We start from the raw sequence: 18,770 nt of genomic DNA, 5'->3' as shown, positions 1-18,770 counted from the left end.
AAGCGGCCCTTAAGCAACTAAACAGGATATAAAGAGATATGATGTGCAACTTAACAGCTTTCCGTGTTGAGGCAACATCCCAACATCCCAAAGCGGATGTATTAGAGCTTGAAACAACATTGAGATAAATTGCCGCGTCCGCTATCATTATCAACACCTAAGCGCTACACATAATCTAGAACCAATAGGAGCAGCTAGGCGGCTCTACACTATCGTAAGTATTAGTGCTTTCGGCCAAGGCAGGCAAGTTCGAAGCATGGCCAGAGGAATAAACCTAGCCCTCGTTGCTGCTACAATGGCCTGGTGGCTTCCCTAATCTCTACCACCTATTTATTTTCAGGACGTTCCTTTGAATTCCACTCAGAGGAAGCTCTTGTGCCGAGAAAATCGTTTGACAAATTCGTCGTGGAAGTTCATGCTATCGCCGATAAGGCGTACCATGAGTACTTTGACTCCGAAAAAGATCTCGCCCATTACATAGCGGTGCTGTTAAACGGGGTAAGTTAGTTTCAGATTCCTAATGCGGGTACACGTCGCTGTTCTAAAAAATGAGCAATAATGCGGTTGGTGAGAAACTTTTAGCGGCGTGAGAAGCGCACTGACAGAAATTAATTTGAAATACCCGGTGTTTTGAACGCCTTGGGTATTGCACTGCGCTGTAGGACTCGAATAGTGTTTATAATTGTTGGGTTTTTTGACCATGGTGAGGTTGAATTATTTTTGGAAAGTAAAGCTGCTGTAGGGAGCGTTTTGCGTCGGATGTTTATTTTTGGTAGAAGGCTGCACAATGCAGAAAAGCGTCAAAATGCTATTTGTAAAGCTGATCAGATACATGGAAATGTTTTTGCAAAGCAACACCGGGACTGCAGAACGTTGGAAATATTTCTTTCCGAACTCCGACGGCAGGAAGAGCTGAAGGAAAAAGAATAGATGCAACGTTTTGAGAAAGGAGATAATTTGCATATTGTGTTTTATTGGCTTGTTGGCCAAGAGTGTCTAAAGATTTTGGCGTAGGAAGGTCAACACCGCTAGGAAATAATAATGCCACTCAAAAGACCGGCGTGATAACAAAGGATGTTTTTGTAATTTTCTTGTGCTTCCGTTGGATGTAGTGGACAATACGGTGTAGTCTTTTTTGCAAGTGTAAATCTTTTGTTCGAATTGTAGCAGCATTAGTTGCATGAACAGGGGGCCGGGGCTTGGCATTCGCTGGAGCTAAAATTGTCGAATGGCCCCAACCAATCCTTTCGGCGATCATTATGAAAATCAGCTCAAACTTAGAACAAAGCATGGTCGAGAAGAATAGACCGGACATTGTGCTTTTTGCGTCCCGTGTTCTGGAAACACACTGCGTGACGCAAGGGAACGCCATGTGGTCATGTACTTTTTCTATTGGCATGACTGTACGTTGCATTCCTGAAAAAGAAACGGAATCGGATTGCAGTCGCGGTTGTCGAGATATTAGGTATGAAGACAAAAGATCAAGCCTAACGTTAGGCCAGCTACCACTGTGTCAGATGATATGCCATGTAATTATTCCGTACACTAATATCGTAGTGGCAGTGATTTTTCAGCATGTCTTGAAGTTGTGCAATGTTTGTACATGTAAACGAATGCGTTGAATGCCTACATACTCAGCCCTTTCTCCCGTGTGTTCCTCATCCGTTCTACTATTAGGCCGGTCTTACTAATGATTGTAATCCAACAATCCAAGTGTCAAGCAATTCCTGTTAGTAACGTTGGGGACGGTGTCCTGACGTTCCTTTTTGTTGCTTATCAGAAAAACACACAGACGGGACGTGATATGTGCCAAAATACCTCTAGGGCCGCTGACTCCAGACATGCCGATCTGCACATTTTTACCTTCAACGATGTCACGCTACCACGGCAGTTAAAAACCACCGATAGCAGGATGGTGGTACAGGCGCATACGTATTGTGGCAGTCACTCTGATGTGAGGGCCCAATAGCAGATATATAGCGACGACGCATGGGGTTCACCTGGTGGGTTCTAATTCACGTGAGAACGCCAGGTGTAGCTGCAACAGCCGCTGGAATGCTGACCGTGCTATCACGAGAAAAACTCCATTCCCATACTCAAAAGGGGAGATTTCTCCTTTTTTCAATGCGCATTCAGCTAGCACCAAGGATTTGAACACGACCTGATGGCGCGCTGCCCTGTCTCCCCCTATTCTAAGTCCGTCGTCCTTGCGATGCTTGCATTATGAATTTAAGGTCTGCGCAATAGCAAACCACTGTATGCCAACACATAGTCCCAGACAGCTGGTTCCCAGTACTTAGAGGGTTCTACCCTCCTACTTCGTGTGGCCATTGCAAAGAAAAATGGTGGGGTCATCTTATAATCTGCCCACACCATCGCTGTTGGCTGTGACAAAATTATTTCTTTGTGCACCGCCTTCACGCTGTTGAATCGCCCGTCAATCGAGCTGGAGCCATTACGAGCGCAATTGGTATCAAAAAAGTGGTTCTGTCATATAGACTTTGAGCATGATCAGCCGCTTAGTCGCTCGAAAGCATGGTTGCCTGGCTTGATGAACAAAGAGGGTCTGAGTTTGCGCAACGGTAAAATTATTACACAAATTAAAAGTAAAAGTTACACAAATTTAAATTTAAAAATTTCACGAATTAAAATATTAAATTAGAAACTAAACAAATTCATTCAACAAAATTAAAAAAAAATGTTTAAAAATTATGCAAATTCATCTTTACCACTAGTACATTATACTAAATGTTTCAATAAAAGAACAAGTGCCTTTGTTACAACATTAATAGGAAAAAAGGGGGCGCTGGCGTCACTTATTAGTTTGTACAGGAAGGTAGCCTGTGTCGTGCTGATTTTGATGCCGTCTCCCTGAAGCAGCCTCCGTTGCCTGCTTCTTTCGAATTGTAACGGGGCTTAACATGGCGGACTGTCGGCGTAGACGGCAACGAAGCCGTCTAAGGGGGAAATTGGAGCGCACCCATAGTAGTGGGCGGAAAGAAGGTATGCAAAAATGATGATGGTGGCGAAAGAATACGTATTTGTGCGTTGTAATAGGCTCTTCTGTGAACCAGTATAGAAAAAGAAGCAGGAGATCTTTCAAACACGTTTGAAAAAAAAAAAAAACTCCAAACGGCGCGAACAACAGCGGTATCGGCGACAGAGGCAGCGGTACTCGACCGAGGAACGATACGTGGTCAAGCAGATGCGACTGCAGCTAGCCATGGCTTCGAAACATACCGAAGAAATCGCGGTGGGGAAATGTTCGTATGGACGCTATTAACATCAGTTTTTGCGGCTAAGCCTTACAAAAACTTCTTTATAGTCCAGTCATTTTGCTTAGCCAAAGCGTCATCGAATATGTTCTATATTATTCGTTGAACAAAAGCCACATCTTTCACTTAACTTGGCGTTAATGTTTTTTTCAGGTGAACGTGTACTACAGTAACTTTTCAAACCCACGAATAAGCTTTAAGCTCGTAGGGGTTACAAGAAAAAAGGTAAGGATGGCTGAAAGAGGTGGGGAAGTAAGGCTTGCAAATTTTAACAAGAAATTAGGAGATGCCCGCTGCTTTCAAATACCCAATACCCAAAGCACATACGCAATACAGAAGCCCTTCATTCTACCACTTACAATTCGCAATAATTATAGTAAACAAACCATTCCTAATCAAGCTACACATATATTGAATAGCAGTGATATGAAAATAAATTACCTAGGACCATTTTCATTATTCAGAAGGGAATGCAGAAATGTCTAGTCCGTAATGGTACATCATTCTCTACACTGTTAAGTGTTGTTTCTTGTGAAATATTGTTTCATTAATAATTTTTGATTGATTGTAGGGTTTAACGCGCTGACGCAACGTTGGCGATGAGGCGCGCCATAGTGGAGGGCTCCGGATTAATTTTGACCACCTGGGGATTTTTAACGTTCGCCGAAATCTCGTACACACGGGCGTTTTTGCCTTTCGCTTCCATCAGAAAAGCGGCCGCCGCGGCGGGAAATAGAGCCCGTGACCTCGTGCTCAGCAGCGCAACGCCTTAGCCACTGAGCCACTGCCGCGGGTCACTAATTAAACCACAAGAACGTTGCATTGTATGTTTGAATATATGCAGCTTATATTCATGATATATTACTCATGGTGTAAAAAAAGTCACTGGGCCCATTGTTAGAAATACATGTCTATTCCCTTCTGTACACTGTGCGCCCGATTACATTTTTATGCGATGTATGCTTACTTAATGTTTGTTATTATATGTTACAAGGATAGACGCACCCCTGAAACGCTTCATCTATGCACGTGGATATATTGTAGTAGTATTGTGCTTCATTTTTTATACATAAACCCGTGTTATGTGTTTTACTGTTTTGTTACTTTGAATTTCTATTGCTATGTTTCCTATCTCGCTTTGCTGAGAGCCAGCTGTCTCAATCTAGATTCTTTGTGTGAAACTGTGAAACCTGTAAGGGGGATAGGGCCCCGTCAGGCGATGCCTGCCTATAGCCTCGGATCCCTCTTAGAGCTGTATAAACAGAACAAAACAAAACAAAGGAAAATGTTTCTATCAGCAACGGTACAGTCCGTGAAGATGTTAATGAGTTCCTTTATCATGTTGTGAATGTGCCTCCGCAGATGTACCTGCGCCGAGTAGGAAAATGGTCAACATTTCTTTTGAAGCCGTAAGAGTGTTGCGCCAAAACTCGCATAACTAGCCGCTGACAATACTCTGCCTACCCGAAACCCATTCATCGTGAGAAGAAGGCACGCTTGGCAAAGCCTCACGTAAATAAAAAATTAAAGCCGTTCCACTCAATGTGAAAGCTGCCGGAAGTGCAGAGCAGTGATTCGCCATAATCGGATACAGCACCGTTATCCGCTCACTGCTGCATTTCGAATTTCCCGCCTTCGCAGTGCTCGCGCGCCCCCTGGCTGAAACTGCGCCAGCAGGAGTTCTGTTCTTTTTGCGCTTGCTTCAAAATTTCGAATGCTGGAGCTATTTTGCCTCATTTCGAACGCGTAATTTTTTTTCTTGCGTCGGCGGAGCTTTTCTGCGTCATTCCGAACGCGCCATTTCTTTGTTGCGCAGCCGCTTTTTTCGCTTAGTATCGTAAAAAACCAACCCAACGAGCGTTCTTAACTAAATGAACGCGGCGGCTGCCGGTCATACACAGAGATTTTGCCTGAAATGTACCTGCAGTTTTCTTTGTGTCAAATAACGGGGAGATGTATGACAAGCGCCAGCGGTTCACGAGGTTTGAACGGTTATGACTACTTAAACTGCGTCGTGTTCGAAGCCTCAACGTGACTCCCTGACCCCGGTACAGAAGTCTCTACTTGGGTCCGTTATCTCACTGCGCCGCCTGATTCCGGAAGTCGCATCGACCGTTAGAGAGCTAAGACGACAAGGCGAGCCCATAAAGTGCTATGCACTTAAAAGAACCAATACAGTTCCACCCAGTGTGAAATCTGTTGAAACAGCGGTGTCTGTGGCGCACTTGCCTCGCGGGAGTGTCTACGGGCGCTCTCCCGAAAACGGCAGCGTCGTCAGTGCGCGAATTATATGGTTCACGCAAACGAATCAGCAGCTAAACGCCAGCGGCTGGAGGCTCCCTTCCCTCTGCTTCGTCTACCGTAAAAAAAGTAACCCGCCCCTGCGAGACCACTGCGCCTTCTATCGGTGCGTATAGGAAGCGGTTTCTGCGAGGCCGCCGGCGGATCCTCGCCAGTGGCTTACACCCCTTCGCGACTCTTGACATTCAGTGAACGGCCGAAAAGACTTGAGCTAAAGCCCCTCCGCTGTTGAAAGTGGCCATGATCGGGGCGGGGGGGTGGGGGGGATTCATTCTAGGTGAAGCATGAATAATTTTGTTCGTTTGCGTGCAGAAGCGGTATTAAATTTTCCTTAAAGCGACCCTGAAACACTTTCGATAAACGCGTTCACTCTTTCTTTCGCGTATGGAAGCACTGCGAAAGCTACAATTATCGCCAGCACAGAGCGGCACTACGTGATTTGCTCGTCGCATCAGATACGCCTTTCGTTTCTGCTTTGTTTCTGTGGCTTTCTTTTTAAGTTGCTATCAAGAAGCGTTCATCGCTGCAACTGAAGGAAAACCGGCCAACAACCGCTACATGGCCTCAGTGACGTAATTCGAGCCGTCGAAGAACGTCAAGACCTGGAAAGAGAGAAAAATCTTTTGAGCGAGTTTACAAGTTATCTGATGGGCATAGAGCAGTAATTTTTGGCTTAGGTACTCTGCGACCCCCTAATCTAAGCACTGCGTGTGTTGGGTGACTACGTTCTGCAAGCATTTAATATTTCAAAAGAAGTTGAGAAAAGTATTGCAGGGTCCCTTTAAAGGTCGCGTTTCGCGCCTGGGCCCCACAGTCCGTATAAAATGTGGCTTTTCAGTCTTTTTTTCGTGCCATTGAGGCTCGAAACCTGCTCACAGACATCTAGCGGAGACCATTGTAGTGCTTGCACAATAATATTGTATCCTGGCCAATCCGTATCGATGGGTACGAGCCAGTCTTCAGAGCACGCGCACATGCTTCAGTCGCTTCATGGGCCTTACATGCAAGCACGTTCTTTATAGTTCAGGGTGTTTCAAAAGAAGCATATGAAACACACGAGCCTAAGTTCACAACGCAAAAAAGGGAAATAACTTGAGCCAGTCAAGCTGTCCTCACTTAAAGGGGCCCTGCAAAACTTTCATCAACTTTTTTAAAATCTGTAATGCCTGCAGAACGTAGTCACCCGACACACCCAGTGCCTAGATTCGGGGGTCGCAAAGTACCGCAGCCAAAAATTAGTACTTTATGGTCATCAGATAACCTGCAAACTCGCTCAAAAGATTTTTTGCTCTTTCCCGTTCTTTACAGTCTTCGACGGTAGAATTACGTCACTAATACCATGTAGCGGCGGTTGGCCTGTCTTCCTTCAGTTGCAGCAATGAACGCTTTTCGATAGCAACTTTAAATATAAAGCCACAAAAACAAAGCACAAACGGAATACGTATCTGCTGCGACGAGCAAATCACGCAAGGCCGCTCCGTGCTGGCGATAACTATAGATTTTGCAGTGTTTCCAGACGCGAAGGAAAGAGTGAAAGCGTGTATCGAAACTGTTGCAGGGTCCCTTTAGCATCAAAAAAGGGATTCCGAGTTACTCACCTTCGTAGTGAGCGTACACACGTTTGCCTTTATGCTTCATTATTAGTGCCCTGACGGAAAGACTGCATTGACTTGTTACCTCATCCAGGAGGGCTCAATAAAGACAAAGTCCTACTGTATTCAAGCAAGTTTTGTAACGGCGTCATGCATACAAAGTGCCTTTGAAACACGAGTGTAGACCACGTTAAAAGCGGGAGTGTGCAACTTTTGGTGTAGGCTGGCAAGCACCTCGGCCGATCACTGTGCAAAGACGCCAGAGATATCGCGCCGCTTCTTGCTGAACAGCTGTTCTTTGAAGGTTATTTGTCTCAACAGGAAGATGATTTACCCAAGACGGCAAACGGAGAGGTAATTGGTAACTGGTGTTTCGGTTACATCAAGCGCTTTCACGAACAAGCAAAACTTTCATACAAGCCCGACGTGGTTCTTCTGCTGACCAGGTAAGTCTACAGAGGCAGTTCTTTCAAAACATTTTTTTTTGTCTAGAAGAAGTTAGAACAATAGAACAACGGAATGTCAGATATATGAAGGGTTTAGATTTGATAGCGAATCTCTGTATTGTTGGCTAGGATCCAGGAGATCGTCTCCGGCAACACGCCGAGCGTATACCAAAATTTTCAAGATATGGAGATATGCATAGAAACTACAAAGGCCAACCGGGTTACGTGTTTTAACAGAAGACGGCCTATATTGACTGCGGAAAAAATTGCCAGTAGCGCATTGGTGTTTAGAGGTCCCGCCAACTTGAAGGATATCGGTGTAAGCTTGGTCTTTTTAAAAAGGGACCATGAAGACAAAATGCACGATTGGTTCTTTCAAAAGATTGCCTCGTTAGAATCATGCTGACACGACTTTTAACGTAAACTTCGCTCAAATAAGCTCTATAGTAAGCAAAAAGAGAATGAACATGCGACCCTTAAGCTTATTTCCCGCAACAGAACCTATGACGTCATACCAGCCAGCTCTGCGATTGGCGGAGGCCGGAAAAAGCAAACGCAAATTACGCACGGCTTATAAGCTTGCCGAACGAGCTGTTTGCGCTTAAATTTAGGGCACATTCTTTTTATATCAGTAAGAACGGTGTGACAAACAGTGGAAGTTACGAAAGCACACGTAAACATAGAAGTACCGATGCGGACTGCTGTTGGTACTGCGCGAACTATGCTTCGTTTAGATGCACAGCACTGCGGGGCTTTGGGGTTGTCTCAGACGACGCTGGCCGTTTGACGCACGCAATGGTGTCTTACGGGACCATATTTGTCGGCGAGCACCATGTTCCACGAAACGATTATTTTATCCATTAGCATAAGCAAGCCAGGTTTAAATACGGTCACAGACAAACCAAAGGCAGAAAAAACGGCTTGCGCGGTGTGGTGGCGCCATCTAGGTTGACTAACAGTAAGCAAGTCTCCGCTCCACACAAAGTTTAGCTGAAAGACCTGTTCTTATGATGTCATTGGAAACGTCCTTCACCCACACGTTTAGGCGCAAAAATCAAACTTTTATCTTAAATTGGTTAATTTCGCAGTGAATAAAGCATCGTCTGCTTCCGGACAAGCGGGGGAAGGGGGGGGGGCACTAGAGAACACGAAACCTTTCGAATAAAACAAACTTGCATTTTGTCGTCATTGCCCCTTTAAACTGGAATTCCCACGTTGTCTGCTGCACAGCGAACCTGGCCATCTGCGGAGCGAGTATGGTTACAACCGGACCTTATGCTCCTCTTCACCGCCACGGCCTCTTTCGTGGGTTGTGTGTACTTCTCGCCACGCGCTACATTGCGCAATGCCCCCCTGACACTGTGCAATGCCGCGCACTCTTCGGCGGCCACCTGCGCGGCGCACTATAGCCAGTTACGTGATTGGCGTAGCAGAGACACTATAAAGCATGATTGTCTTTATTCACGAAGTGTGTGCGTCTTAAGTCTGTGACGTAGAGGCTGCGCCACTGTCCTTTTAATTCAACCTATATACAGTAGAACCTCTATAAACGGAAATCCTTTAAACGGAATTGCCGCTTAAACGGAACAGCAGCCTGTAAGTTGGCTGGCTTTGCATTCAGATGACGTAAAAGAAACATTCGGTAATCGAAAATAAAATTTCCGCGTCGTCGCGTAAACGAAACCGAAAATGGAACTTCTTGTCAGGCCCGTTGCCATTAGCATCAGCTGCTGAAGATCCTGATCTTCAAGATGCAGTTGCAAGGTCACAAACAAAACAAATGGATGCATTTTTAGTGAAAAGTGACTAATCGATGCCAAATAAACTTTGTGAGTGCTATGCCGAAATCTCAAGTTTTTTTTTGCTTTCTGCAATATATCTGCTACACTATTCTTCTAGTGCTTAGAGTTCTATGAAATGGTATTAAGAGCGTGTGCGCACATAAATTTGCACTTTTGTACATCCCTCACGGTAAGCGGAACTTCTGTTAAATGGAACTAGTTTTTCCGGTCCCTTGAAGTTCCGTTTATCGAGAGTTTATTGTACTGAATTCGCAGTATATATAAATATAAACCCCAAAATCGCAAATACCAGCCGAGCGCCAGCTACGCTTGATATGCTTCATGGCAGGATCTTTTTTTGATTATTTATTGCACTCTAAATGAAAGAAAAACTCACCAAAGACATGGCGGTGCTTTTTCACACCTTTATGAATACTACCTTATGAATACTACTTTTTGACACTTTTATGAATGCTACCTGTGTGAAAGTACGTTCGCGAGATAAATTCGGTTTTCATCATCACATTGCGATTGTCATAATCCCTGCATGGTGACGAAGCTTATAGAACACGGGGAAGAAGAGTTTTGTCTTGTGGGTCCAACCAAATACAGCGCTGGAACGTAACGAGACCCTCAATGGCGTGAACGGTTTTGTATCAGCTCCAAGATGCAAATGGGCTGCATCGGTGGCAGCTTGTAAAAATGATCTATGAGGGGTTGAGAACAAAAAGGACAACGGCGTCCTACCAGAGCACCCCCATCGATACAGAACTCCGACGGTACAAAAAAAAGTGGGTAGAAGGAACACCTGTGTGCTCAATATTGCAGCGCAGGTTATAGGAACACAGATGATGTCAGCAAATAGGGAGCCCTCAATTATAACAATGCCCGTCTCATGTTACACGCGCTGCTCGAGGGTTAGAAATACGAACGCATCGATATTTGCAGCTTTATCGCGACCCCGTGCAATAAAGATGGCTTGACGTGTAAAGAGTTTTTATCATTCTTTAATTTAGTTTATTGTTTGTCTAACTGAAATGCCTTATTCCATTCCTATGGGAGTGACTTTATTCCGCCCATTCTTCTCGTTTTTCTCTTCAGCAAAAGCTTGGTGTCACTGGGGAAGGGTAATATAACCGGCCCGATAGGAGGTGAGAAAGAAATGTTTGAAATATTTTCGTTTTATTACTGATATTGTGCGTGCGCAAAACACCAACAAGGGCTCTGCGTGGCGTAAAAAGGACCATAACGTTTAATATTCTGAACAACGCAAGCAAAAGTTGGCCCGGAGTACGAGCAAACGCTGTGTTATGGATGTAGCTGCACACACGCAGAAAACATTGCAATTGTAATCGGGTTTGTTTGCTAAGGTTATTAGGGTGCATACACCACAGAGGCAGCTGCAAGTACGAGTTGTTTTTGTTTACCCGATATGGGCCCTGCCGGCGCCAATTTTATGGTACTTTGCAAAATTGCCGGTAAACCCTTAGTGGCTCCGAGCCCTTAAAAGGCTATAGTTATCTTGGGCTGGTCCCAGAGCATACCTCTTCTAGTTTCAACTTTCATTTCGTCACGATTATACCGAAACTGGCTCAAGAATGTGATTATCGATGGAACTGCAAGGACCTATGTATGAATAGAGTGACGTCACTCGAAGCTCCTAAGCAATGCCGAAGACTAGAATGAAAGGAAGATGTTCAGGGAGATTTTTAAGGTTATCGAATTGGGTAATCCGGCAGCAATATTTGGCTGCAGCGGTTCGTGTTCAGGACAGGTCTGAGAAAGGTCGGTGGAGCGCGCGCCAAGAAAAGGGAACAGCAACTCCGGGGGAGGTCATGCCACTGCCGCGCTTGCAATACCAGTTTAATTGAAAGGTGAAAGTACCGGGGGGCAAACAGGAGGCTCCTGGCGGTGGTGAGGGAGCGGATCCACTTTTGGTGGTGGAGCCATGCGTGGGAGTGGGGCGCGGTACTAGACCCCGACAAAATTGTCTATCTTCGCATCACCAAACAACGGACTCCGCGTCCATAGGGGGCTTGTCAACTGGCGACGGCGGCAGCGGCGAAGCTCAACAGCATGTCAATAGACGGTCCAACTAGGCCATCACAGTCTTAAAAATTGTAAGCATCCCTCACAATGATGATGAACTTTGTGAAGGTATTTAGCCAGTTAAACGAATATTGGACTTGTCGCCGTAAAAATAAGAACCGCATGAGGGATGCACGTAAGACGGAATGGCAAGTTTACTACCCAGAAAAAGTCTGGCGAGAAAAAAATGACACGCACGTTTTGTGGTTGGGATGGTAGCATGGCTTTAAAATATCTTGCAAACAACCGCAAGTGGCAAGTTCATGTTCCAGTGGCCACTGCGTCTCAGATACTCTCAAACACGCGCCTTGGTAACACGACAAAAAGTACAAGTAAAGGGCAATATTCCTGCCCTGGGAAACACTGAACTGCTTTCCAGTGGAACTGAACTAAATTGTAACGTCACTGCGTGGACATTGGAAACGGATGGGAGCCGGCCTGTGTAGTTTTGCATGTTACATTTTTGGCACCTTTCTGATGTACGCAAGAGGTGAGGTAGTAGGTACGTAAATCAAGGGTTGTGTGATCCTTGCGACACCGTGCATACAGGTATGGCAACGCGACCTTCCACCTGCCGAAAAGGAGCTGCCGTCGCTGCAGACAACCCCGGAAGCTTCAGTGGCGTCCGCTACGTAGCTTATGAGCTGGCACACACGTGAGTCCTCATGGGAACTCTGATTACTGTTAGATATCCTTAAGTACACAAAAAGGCGGTATTTTCGGAGAGAACGTGCTATTCCTCCATGGAATCCTCTCCGGGAACCATGAGTGGGAGTGGGGCACGGTACTAGACCCCGATAAAATTGTCTATCTTCGCATCACCAAACAACGGACTCCGCGTCCATTTTGTACTCTTTCGCAGGAAAACTTTTAATCACAGTACCGGAATAAAAATATTCTGGCGTTACTTTAACTGATAACCTAAACTGAAAATCGTACGTTGCTAATGTTTGTTCATCTACCTGTCGTAAATTGTTTACTTCTGCATAAGCTCCAAACACCATACCTAAAGTTAAATTACAGTCATACACTACACTAATTAGGCCTAAACTGGAATATGCTTGCGCTGCTTGGACCCCTGCACAGCAATGAATATAGACTTGCTAGAAAAGATTCACAGTGCTGTTCTGTTTGTTGATGATGATTTGTGTTTATTGGCGTAAGAGCCGTTCAGTTTGTTTATTCTAAATATCGTCGCACAGATTCCGTTTCTGTGCTGATGCGAAACAAAAGCATTCAAACTCTGGATTCCGGGGGAAAGTTTTCCCGCTTTAAATGCCTGTACTTACAGCATTTACTCGATCACAGGCACCCCGGTTTTTGTGTGTGTGTTCGCTATGCCCAAAGTGCATAGATTCGAGGTGCTTAGATTTAAAAAAAAAACTAAATTACCGTCCCCGCCATTTTTGGCGTGGCTGTATCTCGAAAAGACGAGCGCAAAGAATAATGTTGGATTTGGCAAGCATTCAAAATAAAAATAGGTGCAGACAGTGAACCCATCGCTTACGTCTGATACGCAGTCACCCTGAGTCCGTTGTGCTGTTTGGACCGCCGCTCTCAGCATCCCCCCGCAGGTCGTCGTGTGTTCCGTTGAAGTGGTTCCTAATTGAAAACTTCATAAATGACTGGGCCACAGCGCCAACTCGGGCCCGCTTCCACGCGTGTGAAATCCACATTGCTATGGTTGAAAAAACAAAATAACTATGGATGTAAGGACCTAGTAGTGTAAGCGACTGCCGCCACATGCAAACTTTTTTTCGCATTTTTTTTTCGCAAGAAGGGGAGGGTGCTTAGAAACGCGGAGTTTCTAGAATCACAAAAATGCGGGTATTATATCACCGGAAACTTGCTTTAGACTTCAGTCCTTTCCTGAAACCCCTTGCTACTCGTGGTACTCACCATTCCCGTGGTACCCGCCGATCCCACCCGGCGGGAAGTTTTTCTCTACCTTCTTTCTTTCTTTCTTTCTTTCTTTCTTTCTTTCTTTCTTTCTTTCTTTCTTTCTTTCTTTCTTCTATCTTTCTATATCTCTTTCTTTCAAAAAATATATCAGACCTACCACATTTTCCTTTTGGGTTTCCTTGGGTTTCTTCACTGCCTACCCTCATTATTTGTCTTCATTTCTACGAGCCCCTCATTTCCCTATGTAATTCTCTATATGCATAGCGAGGGTCTTTGTTCTGGCAGTCTTGGTGCCATACGTAGCTTAAGAGGGTTGAACGCTGGTCGACAGCTCCCGACATGTCGTAGTCGCTCGGGTCACGGCCCGGGGGTTAAAAAAAAGAAGGTCCCCTTCACCCCGAGCCGTCGGAGTGGCGCTGGCTACCACCCCCAAGCAAAGGAAAAAAATTACCTTGAGATAAATACCCAAGAAAGTGGAGGAGATAATAGCCCCGCCGGTAGCGTAGTGGTCATCGCACCAGACGCGTATTCTGGAGGTCGTGGGTTCGAATCTGACCCGGCGGGCATCTTTTCTCCACCTTCTTAAAAAGATATATCTGAACTATCGCATTTTCCCCGTTGGTTTCCTTGGCTTTCGTGACTGCCTGCCCTTAGTTTCTGTTATATATATATATATATATATATATATATATATATATATATATATATATATATATATATATATATATATATATATATATATAGCGAATCAGAATAGGAAATGAGGGGCTCGTAGAAATAACACAGAAATAAGGGTTGGCAGTCAAGAAAACCTCGGAAAGCAAAGGGGAGGTTGTGGTTGGTCATAGAAACAGATAAAGACTTTGGAAAGAAAGAAAGAAAGCGAAGAAAAAATGCCCGCCAGGTGGGATCCGAACCCACGACCTCCACGACCCACGACCCACGACACTCGAGTCAAGGCCCGGGGGTTAAAAAGAAGGTCCCCTTCACCCCGAGAAGTCGGAGTGGCGCTGGCTACTACCCCCAAGCACAGGAACAACATTAAATACCCCAGAAAGCGGGGGGGGAGGGGGGGGGGGGGAATCGCCCCGCCGGTAGCGTAGTGGCTATCGCACCAGACCGGTATTCTGGAGGTCGTGTGTTCGTATCCCACCTGGCGGGCATTTTTTCTTCGCTTTCTTTCTTTCTTTCCAAATTCTTTATCTGTTTCAATGACCAACCACAACCTCCCCTTTGCTTTCCGAGGTTTTCTTGACTGCCAACCCTTATTTCTGTGTTATATATATATATATATATATATATATATATGAATAATGAAGAGAAAGTAGGGTAGGCAGTCATGAACGCCAAGGAGGGCAAAGGGGAAAATCTGTCGTCATTTATTTTTTTTTTTGAAACAGGTATAATTTGTTAAAATGTTTGCAAGATAGACAGAAAGTGGAGACAAACATGCCCGCGGCCGAGATTTGAACTCAAGACCTGCAGAACACACATCTGGTGCGCCCCCCCCCCCTACCACACCTACCTCCAAGCTACTAGTCCAATCTTGGCGGTACCACTGTCAAGCACAGAAAAATACCGAAGTTAGCCGAGGAGAGCACAGCCCCGCGCGTGGCGTACTTACGCTACGCTACGTAGCGTAGCGTAGCGCTTGGCGTTGTGTCTGGAGTGCCTGCCCTTATGTCCCTTATCGCCACAGCAATTTTGCGTTTTCTGTAGTGTATTTGAGATGCCGAATGAGGTACGATTGCCCTTTTTGCGATACAGAGATAAATAACGGCAAATAACAGCCGAGAAAAAATCCGGCGTTTTTTCTGGAACCGGGAATAAAACCCACAACCCCCGCGTAACGCATGCTGCGCACTACCAACTCTGCTATTCTGCGACGGCTCCCTTCTCGACTTTCGAGCAGTGGTTTATATTCAACTGGCGCCGCCCCTCGACCACCACAGGAGACGTAGAACGTGCTTTCCCAGCGGCTACTACCGAAGACGTGGTCGAAGTCGGGGATAGCCAATCGCATTTGCCGGAAAGGTGGCTTACGCTTCGGCGAAGGCCGGCAGCTTACGCAAGCGGCAAGATATATCCTGAGACTCCCTGTTGTCCTTCTTGATTTATTGATTGTAGGTTTAACGCGCCGACTCAGTGCACGCTATGAGACACGCCGTAGTGGAGGGCCCCGCCTTAATTTCGACCACCTGGGGATCTTTGACGTGCGCCGAAATCTCGCATACGTGCGCCGAAATCTCCCGAAATCTCCTAGTGAGAAGCTTTTGCTTTTCGCCTCCATCAGAAAAGCGGCCGCCGCGGTCGGGAGTCGAACCCGCTACCTCGTGCACAGCAGCGTAACGCCTTAGCCACTGAGCCACCGCGGCGGGTCTGTTGTTCTGCCTTCCGGTTGAATGCCTTATGATGGTTGCTTTACTATACCGGCTTGTACCGGTTCAATTGACCTGAATCACATGTTTACGGCCGCCAGGTTGGGAGCCCCTGATTGCGACCGGAAAGGCTACGGCGTCGACATCCCCATGTGCAAGAAAAAGGTCATAGAGAATTATGTTTCGTAAGTCTTTTCCAACTTATAGAATGTGTTGACGGCTCAAACGTTAGTGGTTCTTTGCATAAAGAAACTTGATTTTTTTTTCTTCCCACGTGGCAGAAGCTAACGTGACTGAAATCTCCGGTTGACTTCCCATTGGAGCCAAAAAAATGTTTCAATTTTTGTAATGAGGTGGTATATTTATTTATTTATTTATTTATTTATTTATTTATTTATTTATTATACCCTCAAGGCCATGGGCATTGAAGAGGGGAGTGGGTATAACAAGACGTACAAATCATAAAAGCAGTGCAGGTGTTCAAATAGAAAAACATAGATTATCCTGATTATACAATGCTAGCTAATGCTTGATGAAACAGATGATTATCGCGTATGGAAACAGTATCGGCGGGAAGGTGGTTCCAGTCTCGGGATGTTTTGGGAATGAAAGACTCAGCAAAATATTTTGTGTTAGATGAAACAACTCCAACTTTATGATTATGGTCAATTCGACGTGATATGTACTGAGGCTGTGAAAGCAGTTCAGCATGGAGAGAAGCAAGGTAATAAACTTGAGATGAAGGTGCTAAATTTGAGATGATGGTAATAAATTTGAGATGAAGGTGCGAACTTTTGAGCAAGAAACGCATAATAGTGTTTTTTATCGCTTGGGGAAAAAGACGTATTTGGCTTTAGCTTCTTTTGCTGTAACTTGGAATTTGAATTGGATCTCATGCCATGTCCAGCGCTCACTACGGTCACCAATTTAGGTTAAATTCTAAATGGATAAATAAGTAAACGCCCTGCAGCGCTTCGCATTAGTATGCGCGAATGTTATTGCATGCAAAGTCTTGTGACTGACACGACATGAAAAGAAATTCTCGTCGGGCTGATATGCTCATACATGCATGTGCTCTTGTGTCAACCATTTTCAGCAGGATGCTTATTTATTGCTTGCGAATGTGTGCGTGCTGCTTATGGGGCTTTTGTTATTAGAATTTACAAATGCTTAAGTTTTGTTTTCTGAGGATCGCTTGTTTCGGTTTAAAATGCTTCTACGTCCCAATAGATTCTATGTTCTCTATAGGGGTGGCAGTGTATCAGGGTGAAATAATTTAAGAATTGAGTATGGTTATTAGCGACATCAGAAAAAAAGTTTTTAATGCGTATTTTTTTTAAAACCTTCAGCTACGTCCGAAAGCCGGCAGAGAGCGCGAGAAGCATTTGTTCCAAATATCGAAACTCGCAACGGAGGGCAACATTGATGGTCTTTTCTGGGTTATGTTTCTGCTGTAGGCGGACGAAATGATTTGGAAAGTTATGATTCCTTGAAAATGATTTTTCAAATTCTTTTTCTGCCAATGCTTGTGTTACGTAAACTCAAGCAATTTTGCACCTACTGACGTCCTCTCTTGAAGACAGAAGGGAAAAAGAAAATGAGGGGAGTAAAATATTGCCACGAAGCCAAAGACGACGCAAATATCTTCAAGCAAAACAAGTTTATTGGAGCGAGCTTGCGCTCCCCTAACAACTCAAAGAATGCACAGGCGGTGAAGCAGCAGTCAGCAAAGTGACGTGCGCAAGCCAGCGTCGGGAAGTCGAATGGCGCAGCGTCTGCTCTGCGGGTATTTATATTCCGGTGCGGGCGTTTCTCTAACCGTCGAATTACATCGAGAACACTGTATATAAAGGAAGACGGTTCTATGCCAGTGGAGTTAGGGCGACACATTCACCCTATCAAATGAGATAATCCGAGCAGCGTAAGAAAGAAAGAATGGAACATGCGCTTCACTCGGGGCACAGATAACACAGCCTCGGCGCAGCCCGGCTATAAAAGCAAAAACATAAATAAACAAATCTAGTGCATGGTTCGCGGCAATATTCTTTTGAGTAAACCGGGAATTTTCATGCATGAAACCTGTTTGTCTTGAAATATATTGTACCGGGGCTGTTAGGCCTAACAGATATTTGCTCAAATGTGTGAAGCTGAACACCGGGAAGATGAACATATGGACACTTAAGCTGACTATAGGTTCTGGTGCTTCGAGAAGCTGGAGGTAGAAGAGTATGATGACGATTGCGACTCAGCTAGGCTAGCGTGAGCTCTTGGACATTCTGCCAAGCAGTTTTTCCTGTAAATAGCATTGTAAATAGGTCATTTCTCAATGTAGCAACATATACTATTCTCGTTTCACATAGCAGCCCGAAAATGCTAGACTTGAAAAAAATACCCCTTTTTAAAACGTTAACAACCACTCCCCGAAAGAGAATAGGGGTGCGCGCGAAGCTTATGACCAGCCAGTATAAGCCAAACCAAACCTAAACTCGAAACGCGTAACCAAACCCTTAACCAAACCCAAAGCCACGCCTGATCAACCTAAACACATACCCAATCAACCCCAACCCAACCCTTACTCAACCCAAGCCAAGCCACACTACCCCACTGGCTGAGCTTGATTAGATTTAAAAAATAACCATACCACACACACAACAGATCATACCACACACACACACACACACGCGCGCACACACACACACACACACACACACACACACACACACACACACACACACACACACACACACACACACACACACACACAACAGAACCATATCACACACACATACAACAAATCACCTCTTATCACATAAGGAATCACCCCATAACCTCATTCAAGACCGCTGGCGTGCCCTCTGTCACGCTATGCCGCCCAATCTCCCGGCATGCAACGCGGCCCATCAACGGCAGCGTTAGTGCCAATGGCGCTCCGGTAAACGGGGACGTGAGTCTGTAGCGCACCCATTCAAATTAATCCCTCATCTCCCGGCGTGCAGTGCGGCCTAGC

At 45.3% G+C, this 18,770-nt stretch overlaps 1 protein-coding gene and 1 non-coding gene across 3 annotated transcripts in view; both read left to right on the top strand.

Annotated features, from left to right (window-relative positions):
• Positions 1-18,770, top strand: part of LOC144141646 (venom metalloproteinase antarease-like TpachMP_B) — a 38,521-nt gene that overhangs the window by 342 nt on the left and 19,409 nt on the right. For both annotated transcript variants that reach the window (XM_077673185.1, XM_077673184.1), the window contains exons 2-7: positions 341-498; positions 3,429-3,500; positions 7,490-7,614; positions 10,497-10,546; positions 12,033-12,138; positions 15,865-15,948. In XM_077673185.1, the coding sequence (XP_077529311.1) occupies positions 341-498; positions 3,429-3,500; positions 7,490-7,614; positions 10,497-10,546; positions 12,033-12,138; positions 15,865-15,948 (595 nt within the window). The remainder of the gene's footprint in view (positions 1-340; positions 499-3,428; positions 3,501-7,489; positions 7,615-10,496; positions 10,547-12,032; positions 12,139-15,864; positions 15,949-18,770) is intronic.
• Trnat-cgu (transfer RNA threonine (anticodon CGU)) lies at positions 13,877-13,949 on the top strand. The gene has a single exon. It is a non-coding gene; the product is annotated as a tRNA-Thr (tRNA).

This window comes from Haemaphysalis longicornis, unplaced genomic scaffold (genome assembly GCF_048455015.1).
Source record: "Haemaphysalis longicornis isolate Haplotype H1 unplaced genomic scaffold, Haemaphysalis longicornis Haplotype H1 scaffold_6, whole genome shotgun sequence".
In the NCBI taxonomy this organism is placed as follows: Eukaryota; Metazoa; Arthropoda; class Arachnida; order Ixodida; family Ixodidae; genus Haemaphysalis; species Haemaphysalis longicornis.
Note: the sequence above shows the minus strand (reverse complement) of the source record. Positions and strands in the feature narration are given on the sequence as shown.